At 41.9% G+C, this 24,906-nt stretch overlaps 1 protein-coding gene across 1 annotated transcript in view; it reads left to right on the forward strand.

The window, feature by feature from the left end:
* The window catches only part of lrmda (leucine rich melanocyte differentiation associated), a 199,690-nt gene that overhangs the window by 108,962 nt on the left and 65,822 nt on the right, over positions 1-24,906 (forward strand). Inside the window, exon 3 of the mRNA XM_083987595.1 lies at positions 23,469-23,595. Coding sequence (XP_083843721.1) covers positions 23,469-23,595 — 127 coding nt within the window. The remainder of the gene's footprint in view (positions 1-23,468; positions 23,596-24,906) is intronic.

The following is a 24,906-nucleotide window of genomic DNA, read 5'->3' on the forward strand; positions in this document are numbered from 1 at the left end:
ATATGTAGGTTAGTTAATTGAATTATGTATTGTAAGTAATGATAGTTGGTATTTAGAAAACAGGAATCGGATCACATGTGCTTTGCTTCTTACAACCTTTGAGGTTTTGAAATGTCATTGAGCTCTCCTTAAGCTGGGTGGTGGACTGTGTGTGTGTGTGTTTGTGTGCGCAGCTGTGTGTGTGTGTGATCCAGGCAGACAGCTTATCGTTGAACACATCCTATCTGGCTTGACAGGTCACTGTCAGGTACAGCTCCCCCCCTCCTCTCACCCCCACTGATACAGGGTGCCACACAGAAATCTACCTGCACCAGTATGCTAATGTGATCTGATGGGAAGAGCTGTTAAAGCTGTGAACCCGTCACAATAATGCAAAGGAAAGTTGATTTACACCTCCTAGTCTGTGTAATTTTAGCATATTTGCACACTGACACAGCTGGGTCATACAGTTCAATTCAGAGTGCTAAAATCTAGAATAGAAAAAAAAAACTGACTATGAGTGGCAGCAGTGATGGGGAATGTGATATGCTGAGCTGCAGTGACGTGCCAATGACTTTTATAGTGAATATGTTTGACTCACAAAAAAGGTCACATCATTTAGAGTAGGAATCATTTGGTCGCCTTAACCTCACCTGTCAGTCTGTTACATTAATCACACTAATCTGCTCAAATATGCGTTCTACAGTCTCACCTCCCATCATCCACGTTTCGCTTGGGTCATTTCTTGACCTGTTGACTGCTGTTATGTTGTTGCTTTTGTGCTTTACATACTCAGGGCCATCGGTTTATAGTACAGTATGTGTTTCACAGTAACATTGCAAGTCATTTCTTATAGGGCTACAGATTTGATTATCAGTAAGTTGTTATGGTAAAGTGGTGCAGAATTCAACCTGCTTAAGTCCAAAGTGTTGTCTTTAAAAAGACCAAAACCCACAGATATTCAGTTTACAACAAGAAAGGCACAAAAGAAGGAAAATCATCAAATTTGCAGAGCATGAACCTGTTATAAGAAGCAGTAATTAATTAGTTATCAAAACATTGGTAGATTAATTTTCTGTCTTTATTAATCTGTTAACCATATCATCTCTGACATCTTATAAAATAAAGTATAAAATACAGTAAGAACAGTTGTTCACAAGAAAGTTTTTAAAGTTTAGTTGTACTATTTGAGCAAAACCAAACCTTATCCGTACATGGCTGTGCGTGCGTGGTTTGCTTCAAATAAACTGTTGATATAAATGTCCATGATTCATGTGTCACGCTATATAAATCTCTACTTCTCCTCTCTCTAGAAAACAGGTGTTAGAAAGTTTCCCAGGTAGGAGAAATATGGTGTTTGCAGTTGGAGCCTTGGTGGTGTTTTGTGGTTGCTGGGTGCTGCGAGGATAACTCATAGCCCTGGCTCACTGTGTCCATCTGTAAAAGAGGGAAACCTGGACCTGGTGTGATGGTACAAGATAAACCAGCACCAAGGAAAGCTCCATTAATAATTCTCTTATTTGGGAACAAGGCCCTGTGCTTACAGAATACAGGGCAGTCCATCTCTTACAGCGAGAAGGGGGGAGGTAGAAAGGAGGAAAAAAAGGAAGTATAAGGTCAGCAGGGAGAGACTCCATCTCCCGTTCGCCCCTCCTTTCCTCCACCCCTCCCCTCTTCAAGAGTGATGGGCCCAGGTTTTCCAAGGTAGTGCATTTGTCTGTCAGGAGTCTTGGCTGGCTGGCGTGATTTAGCTGCTGTCAGTTGATGCTGGTGTCCAGAGGATGATAGCGGCTGGCTGGATGGGGGGAAATTTGTTACCTTTAGCTCTGACAGGGAGATAATTGCTGATGGTTAACAGAACGGTATGGAATCCAAAGGGTTGGAAGCAGAGAGGAAAGTAATAGGATACCAGCCAACGGGTTCAGCCCATATTTCTGCCTACATTCACCTAATCTAACACGTACTGTCTCTCTCCCTTTAACCTCCCTTTCTAGTTGAAGATTATAAAACAGTTTCAGAGTCCAGCTACAGTTAGGGTTTATGATTGTAAAACAATGAAATACATTATTTTGTTTCTGGCTCAACATTTTGGAAAAGTTGCACTTTGGAGGACATGCTGTGAGATCCGTCGTTTGTGAAATTCTTCTGTTTTCCTTTATTTGTACAGTATGTGTGGTTGGTTGTGTTATGTGCAGTGCAAGGCTCAGGTAAAAACTGAGCTTTGTGTGCACTCATGGAAAAGTCAATAAAAAGGGGGTAAGGCTATCTCTCGCCCAGTCCTCTCGTCATTGCAGTGGCAGAGCCCCTCTGCTGCTTTGCACATCTAATTAGGACAGAACAGCAAATTTCTGGCACTCTCTCTTTTCCTTTAGGCCCATTCACTTCACCCGCACATGTCCGCCCCAATCTCCCTCTCTCATATCCACGGCATCCACAGAGGCACCTCCCAGTGCTGGGATCAGGACTGCCGTCAGTCAAGCCATCCAAACTGCCAGCAGCATATCACAGAGAGAGTTAAGTAGGAGGCGGACCTCAGAGTGCAAGTGTGATAGGTTGACAGGGCTTGATTGACAGGTTAAACCCCTGGTTAATTGTCTTCTCCACCTCACATTGATGTGAAATAGGCCTGGCCGTAATGCTGTGGGTGGAGTTAAGCAGCTTACTTTGGAAGGCACTGTTACATTTAACAGCATTTGTTTTTCTGCTTTTTTGCTTCACAAGTGCTTTGAACAGGAAAACACAGACACTTGTTAGCAACCTGACCATACTTTCAAAAAACCCTTGTACGAATGGAGGGTGAACGAGTAATCTTTCAGTATTCCAAAATCCATTATTCTCAGTGTCAGCTGTCTAAAATTTTAATCGCTATCGCTCCAATATTTGTTAATATAATTTAGTCCTAGAATGGGCTTCATCAGGCATATATCCTCTCTATTTTTGATGCACTACCTGCATTAATGAGCAGCATTGATAGGGTCTTAACGCCTTGTCACTCTTGGGTCGACCTCAACATCATATTTTTATTTTCTCTCTGACAATAAGAGTAATAGGAAATATTGATTGGCAGTGCAGTTAAGTTGTCAGCATAGTCATTTAATGTGTCACGAGAACCAGTTAAATTGTCAAAAAAAATCACTTGAGGACTCTGCTCTTCCTTAACGGCTTTCTATAAAAGCATCTCCCTCAGACAGGAAATGCTCCGTTCCTCACTGAATTACAGTGGTTTATATTATAGTGCTTTACAGCGGACGTCTTGTTCTGCAATTTGGCCAGACAGACTGAGTATAGATTCTAATATGATACTAAATATGTTTTATGTTCTTTATTTGTTTATTTTAATTTTTTTCCAAATTGCAGACATACCAATAGCGCAAAAAAACAGATATTACAAAATGATGAAATGCATGTGTGGTATAAACCAGGGGGTTAGATTTGAAAATATCAGTAACATTACAGAGGCAAAGCTAATAGCAAAAGATTCATTTTTGATTGGGATGATCAGGCAGTTGGGAAGTCTGTTTATATTCAATCTATAGTGTAAACACCTCCAACACATTGCAGCTTGGTTGGGATTTGTTTGAAAAAATACACAATGGTATACATTTTGATATGTCCGTGATTTATGGAAGCTTTAAAGAAAACCCTTTCCTCAGATGTTATCTGCACTGATGTAAGGCTTGTAAACATTTCCAACCAGTTTGATCTGTCTTGTTGGTGTTTCCTGGGCAGCCTTGCCTGTCAATTAACTGTCTCTTTAATCTCCAACCCAGAACACGGGAGGATGTATGATGCAATATGTAATCTGATGGTAAAATGGTCGATGAGTGAACGGTGATAGCAATTTGGGAGGAGCTTGAGATGACTTTTTCATTAGGATTATGTTGGACATCATGCGTTATGTTGTGCTGTATGCCAAACATGTAAGACTAAGGTAATAACTGCTGTTAAGAGATAGACAACAGCAGAATGTACTGATGTGCTACTGTATGTGTATTAAACATTCTACAGATATACTAATAATTTGGGACGCAGCTATCCAGCAACAGTATGCAGCACTCAGTGGTTCAACATTTCATATTTAATTTGTACATGATGTGTTTGAATGAAGAATACATCATAATAACCAAAATTAGATTTCACTTTATTATTCTCTGAGTCCAGACCAAAATGGTGTTCATTGTTACAGCAATTTAACCTACTACTCAGTGCAGACCTTTCTGCTGCAGAACACTTCTTATAATGGCTATAGAACTGAAAAACGTACAATTAGTACGGCTGTTTAGTGTTTCAGATGAAACAAGTAATGTAGGTAGGATTGATTTGTGGTTTACACCATAAAGCACATCAGCTTTCTGAATTATTTGATTGTTACAACATTAAAAGTGGCATGGCACCAGAATACCAGCAACAATCCATATACACACACTATATATATATATATGTAATAATTATCATAAAACATGGGGAAGCATTGATACTGAATATATGTAAAACAAATAAATTGATACTTAATTAGTTAGCATAGTATACAATAGTTTGTCTTTGTTTTTCAACAAACAAATGCCATGAAAGCGACAGTTCCTTCCTACTGCTTCAAAGACCAGGGAGTCTGGCTACCTAGACAGCTGACTTGATTTCAATTGCAGCAGTGTTCACTTTTCCGCAGAGCTGAAGCAATGTTATTTGAAGATGTTTAGCGAGGGGCTTGATTGAATTTGCCCCTCGGTGCAGAGACAGGCTCCATTAGGCAGTGGGCAACAGGGTCTAGGGACAGACCAGTTAGAGAGATAAGAAGGGGAGCTGCCAGTGTAGTCTGGCCTCAGACCCAGAGCAGGGGTTCAGGGAATAAAGCTACATAATGGCTGGTCCAGGGTCAGGTAGACAGCCTCCCTCTGTCCGACCCTTTTTGGTTAAGTAACAGTTGGCAGCCTGGTGCAGGGAGCAGTCCAGACTGTGGATGGAGGGATGGAGAACAAAGGTTAGTGTATGGAAAATGGCTAGTGCTGTGATTGTATCTTAAGCAAACTCAGCTTAACTGCCTCTGTGAGTTTGGCATATCTGATTGAAGTTATATCAGTCATCGAGTTGGAAATTGTTTGTGACAGTAACAAGCTGCCTAATCACTTGATTGATGGATGGGAGGAAGACTGTTCGATTGTTAGATGGACATTTCCATGACAGTGAGACTGTTTTCAAAGTTAATCAGACTAAATTAACCGTCAGTTCCACCCTACTTCTCTGCTATATTTATATTTTTCCTCCAAAGGCCTCTATTGTTGGTGACAGTGGTTGCTGCACTTCTCTTTGCTGTGGGAAGTGGATGATTGTGACAGTTGGCTGTCTCAGTGTTTTATGTACCTTAAGCCTCTGTGTGTATCTGACTACCACGGCCCTTTTCTCCAGGCCCTTGGCCCCTGGCCTCTATCTCCTGCTCTCCCTCACAGTAATGAAGCCTGCCTTTAAGGAACCCGGTGCAGGCAGCGAGGCATCACAGATTAGGTCAGTGGAATGGCTAGCGGGCTGAGCATGATGGATGAGGGCCAGAATGAGTTTCTGCCGCTGCTGTATTGTGAAATCTTTTCATTGTCACCGACGGGCCTATGAGGGCCTGATGAATGAGGGAGCAAGTGTCAGAAACGCCCTTCCACGGCTCCCCCTTCTACTCCTTTAATATCTCCCTAAGCTGCCTGGCTGCATGCCTTCCTATCCTGCCCTTTCTGACCGTCCACTCAGCTGGTCACAGCAGTATTGATAAAGTTATCGCTAAAAATAGGCCAGGTCCACTTCAGAGAAAGAGAACAAAAGCACTAATTAGAGAGAATGGTGAAGCCAATGGAGTCATGGAAAGGCTGTCGGACTGGGGATGTGCTGTGCTGGACTTGAAGTTCATAACTGTGCAAAACAAGTCTCCTTGCTCTTTCACACTCACTTGTCTCTCTTTCCTCCCATGCGGACGGACCTCCTGCTTTCACAGAGTGAGAGCGAGAGGCAGCGAGGGGAGGGTAGTGGTGGTGGTGGGGGTGTCTTTATGGGAAACGTTTGTGACCAGCGTGACAGCTCTGCTTGATGGATGGGCCGCCTCCATCTGGTTGCAGTGCATGTAATAAATATCCATGCTCGTGTTTGACCTCTCTCACTTACCAGACACATCTTTCACTTTTGGGACATCCAAGGGGGACTCACAATTATGCTCTGCACTCTCCACTAGCCGGGGTGTGGGGGATAGCAGCTCTGTTTATGGGCCGCAGCCCAAGGGCAAAGAGTCAAAAAAATAGATAGCTGTAAACAATGCTTCCACCGCCAGGAGAATTCTCCAGCATTCAATAACCTTTAACACCTCCTAAACCCTCATCTCCCTGAGCTGGTTGTCTGTGCCCCAGAATGCACTGCAGCTCCGCACACACCGCCCCCATCTTTTGACCAGTGATTTAGCTTGATGTCTAAGCATGGGTCGAAAGATCAAATGTCAGTGCTTGTGTAAAACTTGTAAAAAAAACAAAAATTAGAAAAGTATCAGTGACAAATGGGAAAAAAGTCTGTCCAAATGTAATCCAATTTTGCCTTGTTGAATTTACTGCTTTGCTGAAAAGATGCAATCATCGAACATATGGAAAAGGTTGTTGTTGAGGGCAACTGGATGTGTGTTCGAGCCTGTCTGAGGTCACACTGGCCTAGTTATGCTCCCACCACTATTTGCTAATACCAATAGAAGAAAAAATAGTCATTACTATTCCTCTTTGATTGCTCATAAACAGCAGTTGGTGTGTTTGCCCTTAAGACTGACCCAGTGCATTAGAATGGTCAGCTCCTCTGTAATAGAAACAGATAGGCAGCCATTGGATTTTAATAAACCGGGATAATAATGAGGCTGAAAAGCTGAGTGAATTGTAAAGCAGAAGGCTAATGAAGTGCCTATGTGGGCAGTATGTGAGAAATAACCTATAACCTATTAAGAAACAGCCTAACTCCTTCTGCCCAAGTCCTACCCCCTGATTGAATTAGTGCAGTCTTTAATTACTGAGCATCCAAGATGGGAGCTCTGAATCTAATTGAACTTTTTCATGCTTGCTGCACCCCAGCCAAACAATTTGTTCTGTAAAAAAATTGAATTAACAGTCTCACTTTGTCTCCGTTTCTTTTTTCTTCTTCTTCTTCTTTTTTTGGCATTGATTTTTTTATAACATTAGGACTGTCTCAAGAATTTCCAGGCCGTAAAGACTCAAATCGCACGGCATTATTCACAATAACGCATATGTTATAATCGCAGGGAGAACTTACTTAAAATTCAATCCACTTTGGCATCATTATCATGTATCAACATAATAAATGAGCCCTTCAGAGCATGGTAATTATAATTTGATAAATCATCAGCAGAAAATTAACTGGATGTCAAAACATTCATTGGAAAGGGTGATGAATGGTGGATGATTGTGGTGATGAATTGTGTTAATCTGCGCAGTATGAAGCCAGCGAAATGGCTAAGCAGCCCAAGATGGATGGGCCATAGAAGCTGCAAGGTCAGGACACACAACTGCAGAACGGAGGGAAGAAAAAAATAGGAGGGAATGAAATGGGGAGAAAAGAAGGAAGGACTCTCTCTCTCGCTCTTTTTCTTTCTCTCCACTCAGAGCGTTATCTGTCTTCTCACCACAGCAGTTCTTCATGTGGGGCTTCAGGCATTTGGGTTCTGACAGTGAAGTTCACCCTATAGTCCATTTTTTTTAAAGTGATACTTTGATAATTTTGATAACGATCATGGTCGTGATAGTGATGATAATAAAAGAGTGAAGCTAACCACTAATGTCTCATAATGGATCACGTTGTCTGAATACATGTTGTAGCCCTTTGTGTGGTGTAAATACTGCTGTTTTCTACTGAAAACAGCCATTGATCAGCTGTAAGCCAGTGACTGAACTTATTTATGTAAGTAATTACTCAACAGGTTGGTGAAAGTCATGCACATGTGACACTCCATTGGCTTTCCTGTCCACCTCTGCTTTAATACCTGTAGACACACATACAGAACATGTAGCCTTAAGAAGTGTGTTTTATCTCTTTTTTCATAATAGTCTCTTGAATACAAGGGAAACAAGTTAAAATGCTCCTACTAATAACATTAATGTTTTTTGTCCATTAACCATTTGTAAATTCGTATTTGAAAATGTCACCAGTGTGTGGTGCAAGGGATTTTGTCGCCCTGAATGAGCCTCTCACTGTGCAAGTCCTTCAACCATGTTTTTGCAGCGGTTTGGGTTTGTATCTGACTTTCTGTGCAAAGAGGATGTGCCACAAATGCCACTGAACCCATCCTAAGCCATATGTGTCAAAGTAAAGGCAAATTTGTAGTTTTGATGGGGTGTTGTTTTAGTGCTTCTCTCTCTGGCATAGGATTTTTTAGTTCAGTGAAGGGTGTAGCCTTGTGATTACTGATTGTTCAGCTGCCATAGCTATAGTACTGTAGATGAAAATGGCAAAATGGACAGTATCAGTCCAGCATTTTTGCAACACATCTGTGTCTCTCCTCCTGCCAGCTGTTGTTGGCTACTGAGATGTGCTGTACATACATACCTAAAAATACAATGTGTACTCTCTTCATTATAGAGTGGACAGATACAGAAGAGATCTGACTGTTTTTTTCTCATTTCGAACAAGAATAAAACACAAGCATCTCAGGTTGAGCAGTCACACCTCATCTTGTTGATGTTTAGATGTCAGCATATAATCAGTTCATCTGGTAACATCGTTAGGAAAAGAAGCTTTTACATGAACAAGTATGAGTACACTAGCATTTCTCATATTCACCATCCACCATTGTATTGTTGTTTTTGTTTTACCAACTAACTAATGTATATTTTCCACAGTTTGACACAGATACTGACACAGGGCTTGCTGCTGCTCGCCTCAGTTATGTTGTTTTCAGTTTCAGAGATATTGCTGTTCTAATTGCTTGTGCTACAGTTGCCTAACAAACAATTAGCAAATTCATTCTGGAGTGGGAATGAAAATGTATTAGCACCAGAAAGCAACAGTTCTACTTGGGTCGCAAGCCTCATACTGTTTTCCCATCCATACCATTCAAATACGTTATACAACATCAACCAATGGATGGGTGAATTCATGCTCATCAAACACTTTACTTTAACGTTAATCTAAATGAAGCTACGCTAACTTCTTTATTGTTCAACTCTTTCATGTTTTATAATTCTACATAACAAGACCTGGAAACTTTACTACTTACACAAGACTACCATATCATAGCATATTTCCATTAAAGGGTTGTTGAGCTTCTTTCCAGTGGTGAGAACGGAAGGGCCCTCACCAATGATAATGAAGGCTATTTCTACAAATAACAGTAATTACATGTCAGTGCTTTTGAGATGTGACAAAGCAGACAATGTTGCTTTTATTGAATTCATTATGTTGACAGGCACTTCATCCTTTCATTTATCTGCTATTCGTTATGGCCTGAGAGAACGTGTGCAAACTGACAACTAGACTTCATGTTGCTATTCTCTGTTTGTGAATTTAGATGCACTGTGAGGCATTGCATTTTTGGTGTGTGTGTTAATGCTTGTCCATGTACATGCCTGACCTCTGTAGGAAGTATGTTCCTTCGGTGGTAAGACTGGTGCTGCTGTTTAAGTGGCTTCACCACCACGGAGATCAAAAGTCCCCCTTCACATCCTGTGTCATTTCTAGCTGGGAAGTATTAATCTCATACAGAGCTTCAGACACCTCTTATCTGGTTGGCAGGTTGACATGTAAGGGGATATTTCGTCTTGATTCCTGCAATGAATGCAGCACACAGGCTATCACTTGGCCCACGCTGCATATGGAAGAGGAGAAATCACACCTTTCTTTCTGTGACTTCCATTTTCATTTGTGCTCCCTCCACTCACTCTTTTCTGTCTCTCCTTTTTCTCTCTCCTGGAAATTATCACCAACCATGTCAGGAGCCCTGTCGGATGGAGGGGGAGAAATGTGTCACACTGCCTCTTAAGTTTCTGATTGTCTAAATGACACAGAATCTCATCATACAGCTGTCTCCCTCTCTGACACTACAATTACCCATAATTCTCTCTGTCATTCACTGTCTCAAGGTTAGTATTTTATATCTTGAACAGAAGGCGAGGGCATTTACATGTGGAGGCTAGAATAAAAATGGGACTGGGGAAACACAAAGTTTTGTGCATGTGTGGGGGGTGTATGAGTGTGTGTGTGTGTGATACTGTGCATTTGAAACCTTTCCATTAATTAAAGTGGCTATGTAAAACATTTTTTTTAGGAAACTTGATTTTCTAAATAAAATGATTTAAAAAACAAAACAAAAACCCATATTAGTGCCGAGCACTGTGAACTAGAGTTGTAACTTTAAAATACATCATGTAAATCACCTTTTCCTATTATCTTAATGACTTTGTTAATGACCAAGCATTTGCATTAAGCATTGTCACTCACCAAAATAATACTCCTTGATACTATCCTTCAAAAGTGGGTGTAGTCTGTCCCTCTTGACAAAGTGTGCTCAGTGAAAATGGTCCATTATCATGCCACGTTTTACTCCATTATCTCTGATATTCTTATATGGTCTCTGGGTTAAACAGTACGTCTTCCCATCCTTTTTACCCCATCCCTCGAGTAAAGTGTTCTTCAAAGGTATATATTTCATTGCTAGCTGACAGCCTTGACACTATAATTGACCTGAGAGCTTCCATCTTACTCTTTTGAAATTCTCCGTTGTAATGTGTGTCAACTAGATAAAATGATTTCCATCTCCACCTTTCTCTGGATTTCCATTTGCAAAGACAGCTGGCTGACTGACTGACTGACTGACTGACTTAGGCTCCATTATCATTCTGTTTGAATGTCTGTGATCGTGGAGAGATGGGGGGGTGTGTGATGCGAATGGATCCATTGTTTGAAACAGGTGCTAACACTTGAGTCCTATACATTAGTCGAGCATGTGGGGCTTTTAGGTGGGTTAAATAGTTTGTGGTGATGTTGGGATTTGATATTCTTTGTGAACAATGCGTGGCTCTGTCAGACAGACCTCCTAATCTGTCTTTCAATGTGTCATGGTGTCATTGAGGCAAAATCGGTTTTAGGCCCTCATTAAATTTGCTAATGACCTCTATAATGTTCACATTATTAAACTGGAAATCATCAGGAGTGGGGAATGCAATGTACAGTTTAACCTTTGTGTATACTCGCAGCTCACTAATTCCAATTCTTTATTACTCTGCATCAAGAAAATGTATGTTTGTATTGTACATGTATGAGCAGAATAGAAGCTTATGCATTGGCTTGAAAACTAAAACATCAAAAACATAAAATAAATCATTTTGCAATGTATGTGCACATATGTATCATAATAGAGCATTTCAAATATTTACCAGGTCTCATCTTGTATCGTTTACGCTTCCCACATTTATCCTGGAAATACAGTAAATGCTAGATTATCTCCTTTCCCGTCTCTTTATAATTGTTGCATCTGTTTCTCCTCATGGTTTTTATTACTGTGTCTGTCATATTTATCATGTCACTTGAATCCACAGTCAAATCAAAAGACCCTTTTTTCCCAGTAAAAAGAGAAGCACCTTGCTTGTACTTCTTGTTCATTTTCTTTTATTTGTGCTTCATTTTCGCATGTGGCTATAAAAAGACATGCTCTGTTTTTGTATGCCATGTCATATTATTAAGTTTCACGCTTGCTCCATGAACCCGAGACATATTTTCTGCTTTCCCCCTGGCTAATTGGGAGATTGTTAGGACTGTCTCTACCCAGAGCCTGATGCCCCCAAATGTGTCAATGTGCTGCTATGCTGCTGCAAGACTTCATGTCTTCTTGTCAGTTTGCAGCTTGTTTTTCATAGCAGTTTGTTATTAGATTAATTAACACTGTATTGACAAACTGTGATAGGATTGCGACACAGACACAAAAAGGAGTCTCTTTTTTTAAGTGCACAATAGGAAAGTAAGAGATACCACTTTCTGTGGTATCTCGTTTTACGAAAAGGGTCTTTGAGGAACTTTTTTTTTTTTTATCAGTGCAGTGTACTGTGTGTTGAACAAATGTGACCCATGTGTTTATTTTGCCTTTGTCCGAGCTTACAAAGTAGAGGGAGGCTTTATGTGCCTGAGTAAAAAAGGCTTCAGGGGAAGCAGCACTTTTTGGAGGTAAAGCTGGGAGGCTAAAACAAGCTTTAAAGAGGGTCCAGTCCCACTCAGGTTCACTGGTAAGCCTGTTGGACATCCAGCTTTGTTCCTCTTATAGGCTCCTTATCAGTGGCCTGATGCGGTTGTCCCCTCATATGTTCCTCTTGTTCCTCATCTTGGCCAATTTCATGGCCTGAGTGTTCAAATTGAGCCATTTTGTTTCACTTTGAAACAAACTAGGACCTATTATGAGTGTGTTTTTTTTTTTTATTCAAACCCCCCCTTCTCGTCTCCCTTCCACGTTGGCCTTGGTCTATGTAGTTTGTCAGTCCCCCCCCCCCCGCCTTTCTCTACTCTTAAGTTTGAAGCGCTAGCCTTGTGAGGGGTCAGTGTTTCCACTCCAGCAGTGTCAACTTCAATCTGGGGCGATTTGGTGTGAAATGTGTGCCATGGTGTGGGGGCTTGCAGGTCAAAGCCCCAGTAATTGATGTTGCTTATTCATCTGCTTTTCCTTGTCTACTCTCACTGCAGCACAGCGGCCGTTTTTGTTTGTCTAAATTGTTTGAAGATTTACTGTAGGTCTTAGGGCCCTGAGAAGCATCCCCCTGCTGCACTTTGTCTGTGTTCCTACCTAGCAGGGGGTTCAGCACTGGGGACACACAATGGTGCCTGCACAAAAGAGGCTTTCCCCAACACAAGGCCTGGAGGACATCTCATAGCATGATACTGAGCACTGGGGGACACACAATGGCAGAGGCACAAAGGAAGCTTCTCTTAAGACAGGACTCGGAGGACATCTAGCATGACAAGCAGGGCAGCTCTCACTGTAATTAGCCATGGAGCCAGTCTGACCAATGGCCTTATGAGATCAGTGAGCTATCAGTAAACAGTATTTAAAAAGAAAAAAAAACAGAACGGGAGTTAAGAAGGTTATTGGCAGAGTATTGGTCTTGTGATGCAGCAAACCAAATGAAAATGATGCACGATTAGTAGATGATGCCACTCCAGATAGATAAGACAGCTACGCTTGAAACCAATATCCCTCTCCCACTGAACTCTTTGGCTGTGCTGATCTCTCTTCCGCTCGGTTCCTTCTGAGGAAGGGTACCTGCTAGCTGAAGCGCGGGATGAAATGCTGGATCTGTTTAAGCACAAAGAGGAACGTAATGATGGAGCCACGTTTAATCTGGCCCTCTGGCATGTCAGGCGGCTGCATGGGTGGTATGTCCTCCAGGGCCTTTGAAGAGGGCTGATTTAGAGAAGAGATTTGGATCATTACACAATAAAGAACACTTCATAAGTACTGAAGTGAGTTGGAGAAATGACGGTTAATGATGTTGACAGCAATTCACCTCTGCTGAATTACAGAAAGATTTGACTCAACTTGCCTTCTTTAATGAGCCTCACTCTGTAAAGGTAATGGGCCAGCGGTAAGACAAGGAGAGAGGCGGGGAGGGGAGACAGTGGGGAGAGAGTGAGAGAGAGTGGGAGGGACTTTTTTTTCTATCCTTCTTCTCTGGGAGCTGCACCAGTGCCCTTGGTTTAGACTGGGCAGATCACACGAGGCTATCACATACCTCCCTTTAAGTTGTCATGTCAGGGAGCCGCAGAGACAGAAAGGCCATCTTTACCAAAGAGAGCCTGTGATTCCAACAAGGTTGTCTGATCTCCACTGTTAAAGATGTGCTGTCAAAGCTGTGTGATCATGGACCACCAGGTCTTATATCACAGCTTATTTGCAACCAAAGTGAAACCCTTTTGCTTTTGTAGGGTCGTTGGGGTATAGTATACATAAGAAGCTCTTTGAAGGCGTGTATAATAATGTTTTCATATACTGTGTAGAATGATAAATAATTGCATTTTCACACTTTGGAGCTTGCCATAATGTAAAGGGTGTTCTCCCAATAAGTGTCCATCATTTACTATGATTTTCTTCCAAGTCTGTCTCCAGAATTTTATTCTCTCCGCTTGGATCAAATAAGCCTATTTACACACTTTTGGAGCAAGGACACTGATTCCAGCCTACAGCTTGTTTGCTATTTCTAATCATGCATGTTTATGTGCAAGTTTGTGACAAAAAGCTTAACTGACAGCGCGACAGTTGATTTGCAGTTCTATTTTTTTCCCCACATCTGACTGTCATCCCATCAAAGTAACATATCTGTCGGTGTCTTTGAGTGTCTCACACTGAATGATAAATATGTACATCCAAACTGGGATTCAGTGCCAATTATGCATTGACAGAGATGTCACCGGGAATGTAACATTTAAATTAAAATGATGGCATTCAGTTTCAAACTGCCTTGTGCGATGACATGTTCTATTATCTCCTTGCATGGTGTAAGACAAGGCAAAAACAACAACAATGAGAGAAGGAACTATCCCAAAGGTCAAATCAATAACTTTGTTGTTTCTCTGCTTTTTCGTGTTGGCACACCTACATGTCAGTCATTAAGCCTATTAATAGGTTTGCTGGAGCCAAAACATACTCCCGGCTTTTATTGTCATCTTGGAAAAACTCCACATACTCATTACTTTACCAGCTTTCAGAAACTCTGGAAACCTTCCAGCTTCTGGTAGTGTTGTTTGCTGCATTTAAAACACACAGTTTATGATAGGTCAGTGCGGGTATAATGTTACTACACATATATTGAAGATTGCACATGAGCAATACGTATTATCACATTATGCTGTGCATGGATGTGCGGCGAGCTCAATATCACTTGGGGGAAAAAAACACAAGGCTTGATACTTTAATTGGCAGGAATACTTGTCTAATTATCACTTTTCTGCTTGCTCTCCATGCTGAGATTATGTAATTATCTTTCTGAAACATTGTGGAACGATATTGCTTTTTTGTGTGTCATTTCTGAGACGCCTCTGTACCTGACACTCAGCAAGCCACTTAATAATATGCTGGAAAGGCAGCTAATTATATCATAATAATGGCTTGATGAAAGCAATAAGGCAGGCCGGTGAATGAATCATAGCACTGTTAGACTGCTCAAGTTGTATCTTTATCCCACATTATTAGAATCACGCTAAACAGGAAGTTCTTTAATTACTAATGTGTTTATTCATTATACCACAAGAATTTGGAGTCTTTGTATTTGTTATCATTATGCAAATCACGGCCCATACTAAATGATATGTTTCTCTGCAATGATATTTTCAGCAAATTGAATCCCTTATCAAGTTAATTACTCCATGTTTACAAGCTCCCCCTCCAAGCTCGGATATCCCAATTAAAGACTACACCTGTTCTATTTGTGGGATTTGTATTTGTTACATGTGCCATTACATGTCCTCCTGCAGAGCACAGGTTTGTCAGGGGGGAAGTACCACCAGTTAGACCCCTTACTGGGCTTCCAGATTTCATCCTGCCTCTTCAAACGTTCTTGTCTGACTGGTGTCATCTAGTTACGGGATGCTTTTGCGAAAAGGAGACAGGAACACAGCTGACACACACATCCCTAGGACCTGGGGAGGGGGTAGATGGGTAATCTGACGGAGGGCGCGCCCAAGCACCAGCAGCGGCAGCATCAACAGCAGCCGTAGACTGCTTTCGAAACTTTTTAATTAGCACTAATTACCTTTGCAGGAAAATGTTGAGGCTCGAAAGGATTTGTGTCAGCAAGTGGGAGATCAAAGACTGTGGTGCTGTGCATTTTAATCTGAACACTGAGGGGTAATAGGGAGCTGTTTGTGTGTTAGAGAGGAGGAAGGAGGGAGAGAGGGAGAGAAGCATCCCAGGTGGTACTTGAGTAGTCTACCTCCAGTAATGCTTGTCTACCAATCACACCACAGGTCCTGTCACATTATAATATTTCCCCCTTATATAAAGAAATTAACTTTTTTTTAATTGTTGAACTGAACCATATCTTTCCCCTGCTTTGTTCATTTTCTCCTTCATCCGTGTGTATGCATTCCTCAGTGTCAGCATGTGCACACGCGTGTGATTTTTGTGTGCGCCGCTTCATCAGACTGACAGGCATTTCATAGAGGTGGTTTTTAATGCATGCCTGGACATCACTGTGGCAGGGTCATCCATCAGACTTCAAGACAACATCGATCATTTGCCATGAAGAGAGCGCAGGGTAGTGATTATTTGCTATTAGGTGGATGCTGAGGCATACAAATGGCTGGCAGTTGACAGTTGAACTCACTCAAACGTAATGCGGGATGGCTCCCCCTCTCAGGGAAATGTTGACAGGCACTGAGCCTGAACACTGTAATGACAGAGCGTACAGGCAGTCAGGGGCTGAGGGATTCTTCCACACAGATCACATGTATTATTTAATGTTCTTTTCTTATGTTTTCGCAAAAGTACATGAGCTCATTTCCATTAGCATGCTCTGTAGATATATATTCTATATATTTTTTCACACTTCATTTAAGAAAAACTCTTTGTTTAACGTGGAGCATAATTACTGCCATATGACTTGGCTGACTGACCCTGTCACTGTAATTTTACTGTATTATACACACTTAAAAGTGTATGAGCCTTTGTAGCATGCGTGTGAGCCTGTGTGTGCTTGTTTGTGCTGCATTGATGTCCTCACTGACTGAGATGGCATCAGTGAATTGATTTTCGGCTCCCGCTCACTGAGGGAGGACGGTGTTTGTCATGTGGATAGACAACTAATCTTTCAGTACAAACATTCACAAGACGCATGGCCATACTGTGAGCACAGTCCAGGCACTATGAGGAGCCAAGTGTTGTACAGGCTTCACCAGCACCACTGCTTGCCCCCACCTCTCCTTGTCCGATGATGTATTTCACAGTGTACAGTTTAGTGTTGTACATTGGAAAGCAGCTGTCATTCTGTCTGGCCATGTAACAAACCTCACTTGCTGAAACTTTAAAAGACACATCCACCTTTGGAGCAGTGATCTCTCCATTTCTTTCTTCACCAGGAAACTCTCTCCTGCCTCTCAATCGGGTCATTGTTGGAGCTTAGACTTCATCCCGGGCCAAACCCGGGTCAAGCAAGGCTTATGAGGTCAGACCTGACAGGAATGTCTGTCAAGTTCTTATCCCCCGGCCAGGGTTGATCCAGGGTCATTCATCAGACAGGGATTGGAGGTGCAAGGGGAGGCATGAGGCCAGGTGATGCTGACCTCAGTACAGTGGCTTTGATTTTGTCTAACCCTGGCTCTTTGTGTGTGTGTGTGTGTGTGTGTGTGTGTGTGTGTGTGTGTGTGTGTGTGTGTGTGTGTGTGTGTGTGTGTGTGTGTGTGTGTGTGTGTGTGTGTGTGTGTGTGTGTGTGTGTGTGTGTGTGTGTGTGTGTGTGTGTGTGTGTGTGTGTTGGGGTGGGGTGGGGCTGTGAATTGACAGGATCAGTCCCTGTCTGACTCACAGTAGTCTCAGCCCCTCTGCCAGCGCTAATGACATTGAGAGAGAATATTAACCTCACACACTCAGCAGGAATATCCACAGGAGGAGTCTATAACTCAGACACCGCAGGATCCACAGAGGTATTACATGCAGAAGCTAGCTTTAAACGTTCGACAGACGCACCATGGTGTAGACACTTTCAACAATTTAATCTGCACTTGTCTCATAATAACCTCGTATAGCTTGAAGTAAATGAGCTGTGATATTTAACTTCTTCATCAACAAAGAACTTTGCTAATTATGTTTCACAGATTCCTCCTTGCTTGAATTTGTTTATGCTCTGTTAAAGAGATATTTTTGTTTTGCAAATTGTGCAACTGCAAAGTTCAATCTGACGTGCGACCACCAATCGACAGCTTTGTAACTAGTGATGCTTGTAGACACAGGCTATCGGGAGAAAGCATAACACAATATTCAAAACAGATTAGGAGTGAACCCACATAAAGAAGAGATTTGCTGGCGGCACCAAACGTACTCTAATGATTTGCATTGCCATTAATAGTAATTTGCAGCTGCCTAGGAGGAGACGTGTAATCCCCTTCCCATGTGTGAATTGACATGCATTCAGGGAGGGCTATGTGTGTCCTGGACGTGTGATCTTTAAATGACTGCCACCTGAGGCCTGGCAATACAGAGGGAGGAGTGCCACACTGAGCAGTGACTGTCTACATGTGAGTGAGATAGGGGGTGAGAAAGGGAGAGCTGTGGGGGACTCAGAGACAGATAATGACAGTCTAATTCACCGTCGCCATCACAGATGCATGCACAGAGACGTGTATAGCCCATAAACTGTAGCTGGAGGGAAGAGTGGTGGAACAGACCTGATCAGCACTGTGTGGAGGTGGTATGTTGGGGGGTGGGCTTGAGGGGTTGCAGGGCATTAATTTGCTTTACAGATAATGTCATTTTATTTGCCATGAGCTAATCCTTGATAGTGTTTTGATGCTGTATTATGGTATTTATTTGATGTTTATTTGTATTTTGGTTGCTGGTTAGAGTGATGAAATACAGCTGGGCTGTACAGTATCACTGGAGACTCTGTGTATTGATAGGTTGTATGTTATTATTACATTTTTAACATTATGGTCACAAAAACATCTTTCACACCCAGTACATTGCTACACCAGAAAAAACATCAGTTCTATCCAGCCGTTTAGTATTTAACATTTTCAGAACTTTTTTTGAGTTAATAAATAAATGATAATAAAAAGATGTATGATAATTCGGAAACCAAACAAAATCTTGGTCTTCCAAAAATATTTTAAGCAACTTGACTATCAGAAAACAGGACAGAACAATGCAATTTGTTGTTGTTGTTGTTGTTGTTGTGTGCTGTTGGTTTTTGGGATAAGTTGATATGCATTGGGAACTGTTCAGTATGTATTATCTTAGAGATTCTTGTGATTATTTAGACGAATATGGATAATTAGCTATATAATCTGGATAAATTACTGGATGAATATGAGATATATTTTCAGGTGCACATAGGAACAATAGGAATAGGGCCAACAAAATATTTCTTTACTCTTTCAGACTGAATGGCTTTCAGCCTCCTTCCCCTCTCTGCAGCCAGTCCTCCTCCTCCATTCACCTTTCTTATTAAGTTTATTAAAGCCAGTCCACATACAGGGTTTCCCAGGTCCAGATCCTTTTCCCATTCATTACAGTACCTTATCCAGGCAGGCAATCTGAAGTGTGCTCTGAATAGTCCATTATGCACATATGAAGGCCATCATGGCCCCAGTATTGGTCAATTCATCATACATTTATCTGTTGCCCTCTGAACAGGACGTCAGCATGCCTGTCACTCTGCAGCTCTGGTCCTCCATTTAGAATAACAGCTCATTGCCTTTCTGCTCCACTGCGACCTTTGAGAGGACATCAGTCCTAACTGTGAATTGCAGCTATGAGGGCTCTCCAGCTTTTTAAAGTGTGTGTGTAAGCTCCTTTATATACATTAGTCTCAGGAACTTTTCTAGTTTTGCAGTGGTTGGTAGCTGCAGGGATGTTTGCCTCTGTGCTCTCTATCACCATTTCAGCAACAGAGAAGGCTTTGAGGCTGTTTTACATTGTAGCTCTGTCATTTACAGCTCTGACAATCTCCACATTTGACCTGTCGTCTTCAGAGTTTCTAAAAATTGCCAGCTGTGATTCACTTAGGCAACAGTTTCAAAAGCAACAGACATAAGAGGGGAGCCTGTGTAACACGTGTAAAAGAGCCAAGGCTGTCGTTTCCATTTGTTGCCTGAGGATATCTGACATGACACTAGTGCACACCATTGGAAGGAGTGACTGACATTTCAGCCAGTAATGGTCGAGAGTTTTCTTCCCTCTGTTGTCAGCAGTGGTTTATCAATCACTATGTCTGCATTAGTATTAGTGTATTGATCTGGCAGCGCTGCTCTCTGGGTCAGTGTCTCCTCTCCAGTGTCCTTGTCTGCTTTCTCACATCCTCCCCTGCTTCCTGTGCTGGGGTTTCTGCTCCAGCTGAATCTCAGTGCATGTACTCTGTGCATTCAGTAGACAGGATCTCAGCGGATAATGGAGGTTTCAGCACATACATGCATTTCTTATGTAAGCTCAAAAGTACACACACTGATGCACACAGCGCTGCATGATGTATGATGGTAAGCTTACACAGGCTAAGTGGTAGTCAAAGTGTAAAGACAGCCCGTGTGAAGTATTAGCTCTGACAATGAGGCTGATCATAATTATCTTAACAAGGAGGATTCATCGCCTCACCTCGTTAAAGCTATCGCCTCTCTCCATCTCTGTCTCTCCCTCTTGCTAGTTAAGCAGATGCCACTTGATCACACGTTACCATAGAAATCACATTTTTTTCTGAAAATGTAGGATGAGGTGATGCAATGTGAAGTGACAGTAGAATATTTTCTGTATCCTTTTTAATAAAGGGTCAGGTTTTAATAAAACCTTATTCCAAAACAGGGTCTACTTGATATACATGAAGTGACATTTCCGTTTCATCTGTGGAAATCTCATTAGCAGATGTATGAAACATGGCAAAATGGTAATAGCAGTAGCAGTAAATCTGTGATCCTACAACATTTGCCATTGCACTTTAACTATTACTGTACCACAATCGTCACGTTTTTGAAGGAGCTAAATTGCATAAAATAACTATTCTTTATTTTCTTTATTTACTGTACAACTTGTGTGTTTTGTCTGTGTTTTACCAAATCTCTATAGCATTTGGACTCAAGTCAATTATGCTCATTAGTTTTGTTAAAAGCAACAGCAGCATTTTTTTTAAAGAAGTGAAGCACTTTTACTGCAGTGCTTAAACTTTGTTAGTTTTCCAAGCCGCACATTAAAACAAGAAAGCTTATAAAAAGTAATGAAACCAGCTATGGAAATCTGCAGAGGGAGCACAGAAAGCTGGAGAGTATTAGAAGTTCAATCCCTGCACTGTAGTTAATGCTGGATGGGACTCAGTGGCTCTCCCCTGGCTGTGAATTTAACTGATTAAATCAGCCAGTGCACGCAGCAGTGGTGACATGAAAACAACAATTAATAAGGCTCCCTCCTGCGCCATGCGGCTCCCTTTAACCGAGCAGCTAATAACATCACCCACAGGACTGCAGCCCATCATACACACACATACACACATGCGTGCACACACATTTACAGGTGGAAATAGTTAGTTACCAAACCTCTGTTAACAGCACACAAAATAATGTTAATCCGTTGTGGTAAACCATTATTCCTAACTGCACATGAACAAAGATTAAACTCATTCATTGCATGTTCTACCAAATTTCACATGAGTACAAGCACTGCGCTGAAAACTTAAGCCCTCGTTCCTATTTGCCAACAGTCCAATCACACCTATGCTTCAGTAGTTCTGCTTTTGCATTCTCATAAGTTTTATTCTGAAATCCACGATAAACAACAGTAAATTTACCATAGAGTGACAGGAAAGTAAACAAGTTGAACTGGAATTTATTATTTTCACAAGCTCTCATAGCGTTAAGTATACTGTGTCGTAATGGGCCTTCTTTGTTTCACAAATGTGAAGCACCATGTGGGGAAAACACAAGCAAACAGAGTAGGATTTCATAAAACTGGCACATCTCTCTATTCATCCATCTTGCCAGTGCATTAATCAGACCTGATAAGAGGTTGTCAGCTAGCGGCTTTGCCAGCACACTGGCTAGGTGCTGTCAGCTGTTGTTGTGGGTATCAAGTGTGTGTGTTTGCAAAAATGTTGATGTCTTTTGAAATAAGGCAGCTCGGTCCGCCTCACTCGCAAGTCAACAATGAATTGCTGATTTGTCATTTTCCACCCGAGGAGACAAGTTGCAACATTTTGCTTTGTAGTTCAAAGTTGCTGCCAGTGTGTCCGCTGTGTGCATCTGTGTGAGTTTCTGGATCAAGGAATATGTCTAGGTGGAGTCCAAGCCCATCGCTCGCAAAAAAAAAAACACATGAGAAACAGAGGAGATAAAGCAAGAAAACACTTGGTCTAGCTCACTAAATGTGTTAAAATAAAAGTACGTGCATGGCTACTCAGTGACCAATTAGTTGGACATGTTAACGTCTTGATAGCTCCAAGTGTATTTTGGTGCACTGACTGCCTCATATTCCAAGTACTCAGCATCTTTTTAATATTTCCTTTTCCTTGCGTTGCCCAATGTGTGGTTTCTTTTCCATAATGAATGCTGCTGTATATTATACACCACCTAACACTGTATCCTGCTTGCAGCTATCCTTTTACAGATTGTCATGATAAAGGTATTATATTTACATAGCTCCAAGTTGGTTTGTATCATGGCAGCCACTGACACTAGGCAGATCCAGTGCAGGAGCAATAGTTCACACTGCAGCTGTTTAGACCTCACTGTACCTTGAGTTTGTCATGTTGCAATGTGATTCTGCTCACTGGAGTTTATATTTACGTAACTTAATGTCAAGGTTATCTGTCTGCTTTCAGAAGTACAGACAGTACACTATTATATCACACTATACTAAAGCATAGTGTAGAAATTTGGAAGAATGAAGTGAATTAATATAGTCAAATATTTGTAATAAAATATGATGTCAGATAAAAAGAAATAACCTGTTGTGTGAGAGAGGTAAACTATCTGGGTCAAAGTCTGTCAAATGTAAATGCCAATGAAGTCACCCAGGACACTTTACCATGGCACGCTGACAGTGTGAAGGATTAGACAACACACACATTGCCTTTATGCACCGTCTATGACTTGAACTTTGCAGGGCCCCAACATTACTCCAAACACCACCAGCTCCATCATTTTTATGCCTGTGTGAATGTGCATGTGTGTGTGAGAGAGAAGCAAAGAGTTGAGATGACCCTTCACCTCTTTTTGCAATGTGTCATAAAGCGGAGCGGAAAGGCAGGATTCCTCCTTTAAAAAGAGAGAAAAAAAAGGTCCTTTGATGTTAAAATCCCAACACTAACCCCTATTGCTGCAGCACAGTTGCAAAAAAAAAAAAAAAAAGTTTCCCCTTCCATTCCATCTGTGATTGCGAGTGTATTCCGGTTCCTCTGTGAAAATGATGGATGACAAGTTAAATTTGTGTCTGGGGAGTGAAGGTGAACTGTGACAGAGTGATTTGTCTTGGGAATGGAGGGTTAGGGTCAGGCGAAACTGGGCGCCTCAAGGCACAAGACATTGACAAATTCATCCTGCCCGCCGCATTTCTGAAGCCTTTTGTTTTGAATCCTGGCTACTCACAAGTGACCCCCATCCCTCATCCTGCCAGCCGCTGAAGGATGCCTCACCATGCCAGGGGAGCTCAGCACCACTAATTCTTGTCATTCACTTCCCTGACAGGCCCGGACCCATACTCTCCCCGCATATGAAAGAGGGAGGTTGAAATATTTATTCCTGCACAATAACGTCTGGCCAGATTTAGAGCCATAACAGTTTTCCTGTTACTTTATCATTGCAGGTCACTGGCAGGCCTGAAAATGTTCACTGAGCTGGAAGAGCTGGTCGTCGACAACAATCTGCTTGGAAATGACCTCCTGTTGCCCAGGTTACCCAGCCTCCACACCCTGACACTCAATAAGAACCAAATATCCTTTCAAACAAATCGCTCAGCCCCTCTTCGTCTTTGATTTGCAGTCCACTATGCAGACATAGATTACGGGCATTGGTTTCAGAATCCAAGTTTAGTTTGCTTAAATACAACCTGCTCTCGTGTCAGAGAACCAGTTTTCAATGTCATGGCTTTGCAGGGAGCACTGTGTGTTGCAACAGAGAGCAGGAGAACTTGGCTGTCACTGAGCTCCACACAGGACTAGTTTTTGAACCACAGGGACCTCTAGTGGAATCAGATTTTAGAGTCAACACACCAGATGTGTTTGTATTTTCAAGGAGATTGTGTGGGATTCAAATAATTTCCCAAGATTTAAAAAATAATCAAGTGCCATTTATTTGCTCTTTGGTAAAATCAAGTTTTTAGATTATAAGAATTATAGAATTAAACATTTTTACATTTGCATCAGATGCTATTTCTTTGCCTCGCTGAAATAAAAATGAATCTGTTATTTAAGTTGTCGTGGCACAAACTAAAATGTGCACTTTTTGTGGCTCATTGATTATAATGGCCCTGTGCATTTTGCTTGCCACCCACCGTAAACATGTTAAAACCAGAGCTCGGCACAGCCACCCTCAATTCAAGACACTGGCACATTGCGAGGCTGTTTATGATCAGTCAGAAATGTGTGAACTTCCCCTCTAAGCCTCAGAACAGGTTTAGCAATGTGTCCTGTTTTCCTCTGGTTATGCAGATCCTACTGGGTAACGATGCTCACTCTCTCTCACACATTCACACACAGACACACACACACTTCCAGAGTCAACATTAAAACTGGGGCTCCTTGAAGTGTGCGTCTGGGACTGTGTGCCGAGTTTGGTTGTGAAGTGGTCGGCACATGCTAATAGGCCAATTATGTACATCCTGTCGTGGCACAGTGCCATTTTAAAGCTCGAGCACTGCATTAGTGCAGTTGTATTTTGACACTTTGGGGCTCAATTTTCCAAGTGAATGTATTAGTGATGAATGTGCCTGCTTAGGGGCTGTTTGTTTTTTCCACGTTTCGCAAAAGTTTTCCACAGCATGGCTCTGGGAAGCACGGACTGTTTGAACCACAGGGCATCCATCATTTTGTCACTGTTCTGCACCCGGCCACCTAGGAAATGAAAGAGATCGAGAGAAAGAGAGAGAGAGCAGCAGCCAAATTGTGTCACTGCTATATGCCAAAGCCTGCACCTTAAATTGCCCCTCTGTCTGCCCAGTCTCACAAAGCCAGTGACTAGCCCCTTTGAGCACCTCTGTAAATTTGACAGTGACGTGTTTTAGTGCAGACAGGCCCGGGAGGGGC

The sequence above is a fragment of the Trachurus trachurus genome, assembly GCF_905171665.1.
Source record: "Trachurus trachurus genome assembly, chromosome: 15".
Taxonomy (NCBI): domain Eukaryota; kingdom Metazoa; phylum Chordata; class Actinopteri; order Carangiformes; family Carangidae; genus Trachurus; species Trachurus trachurus.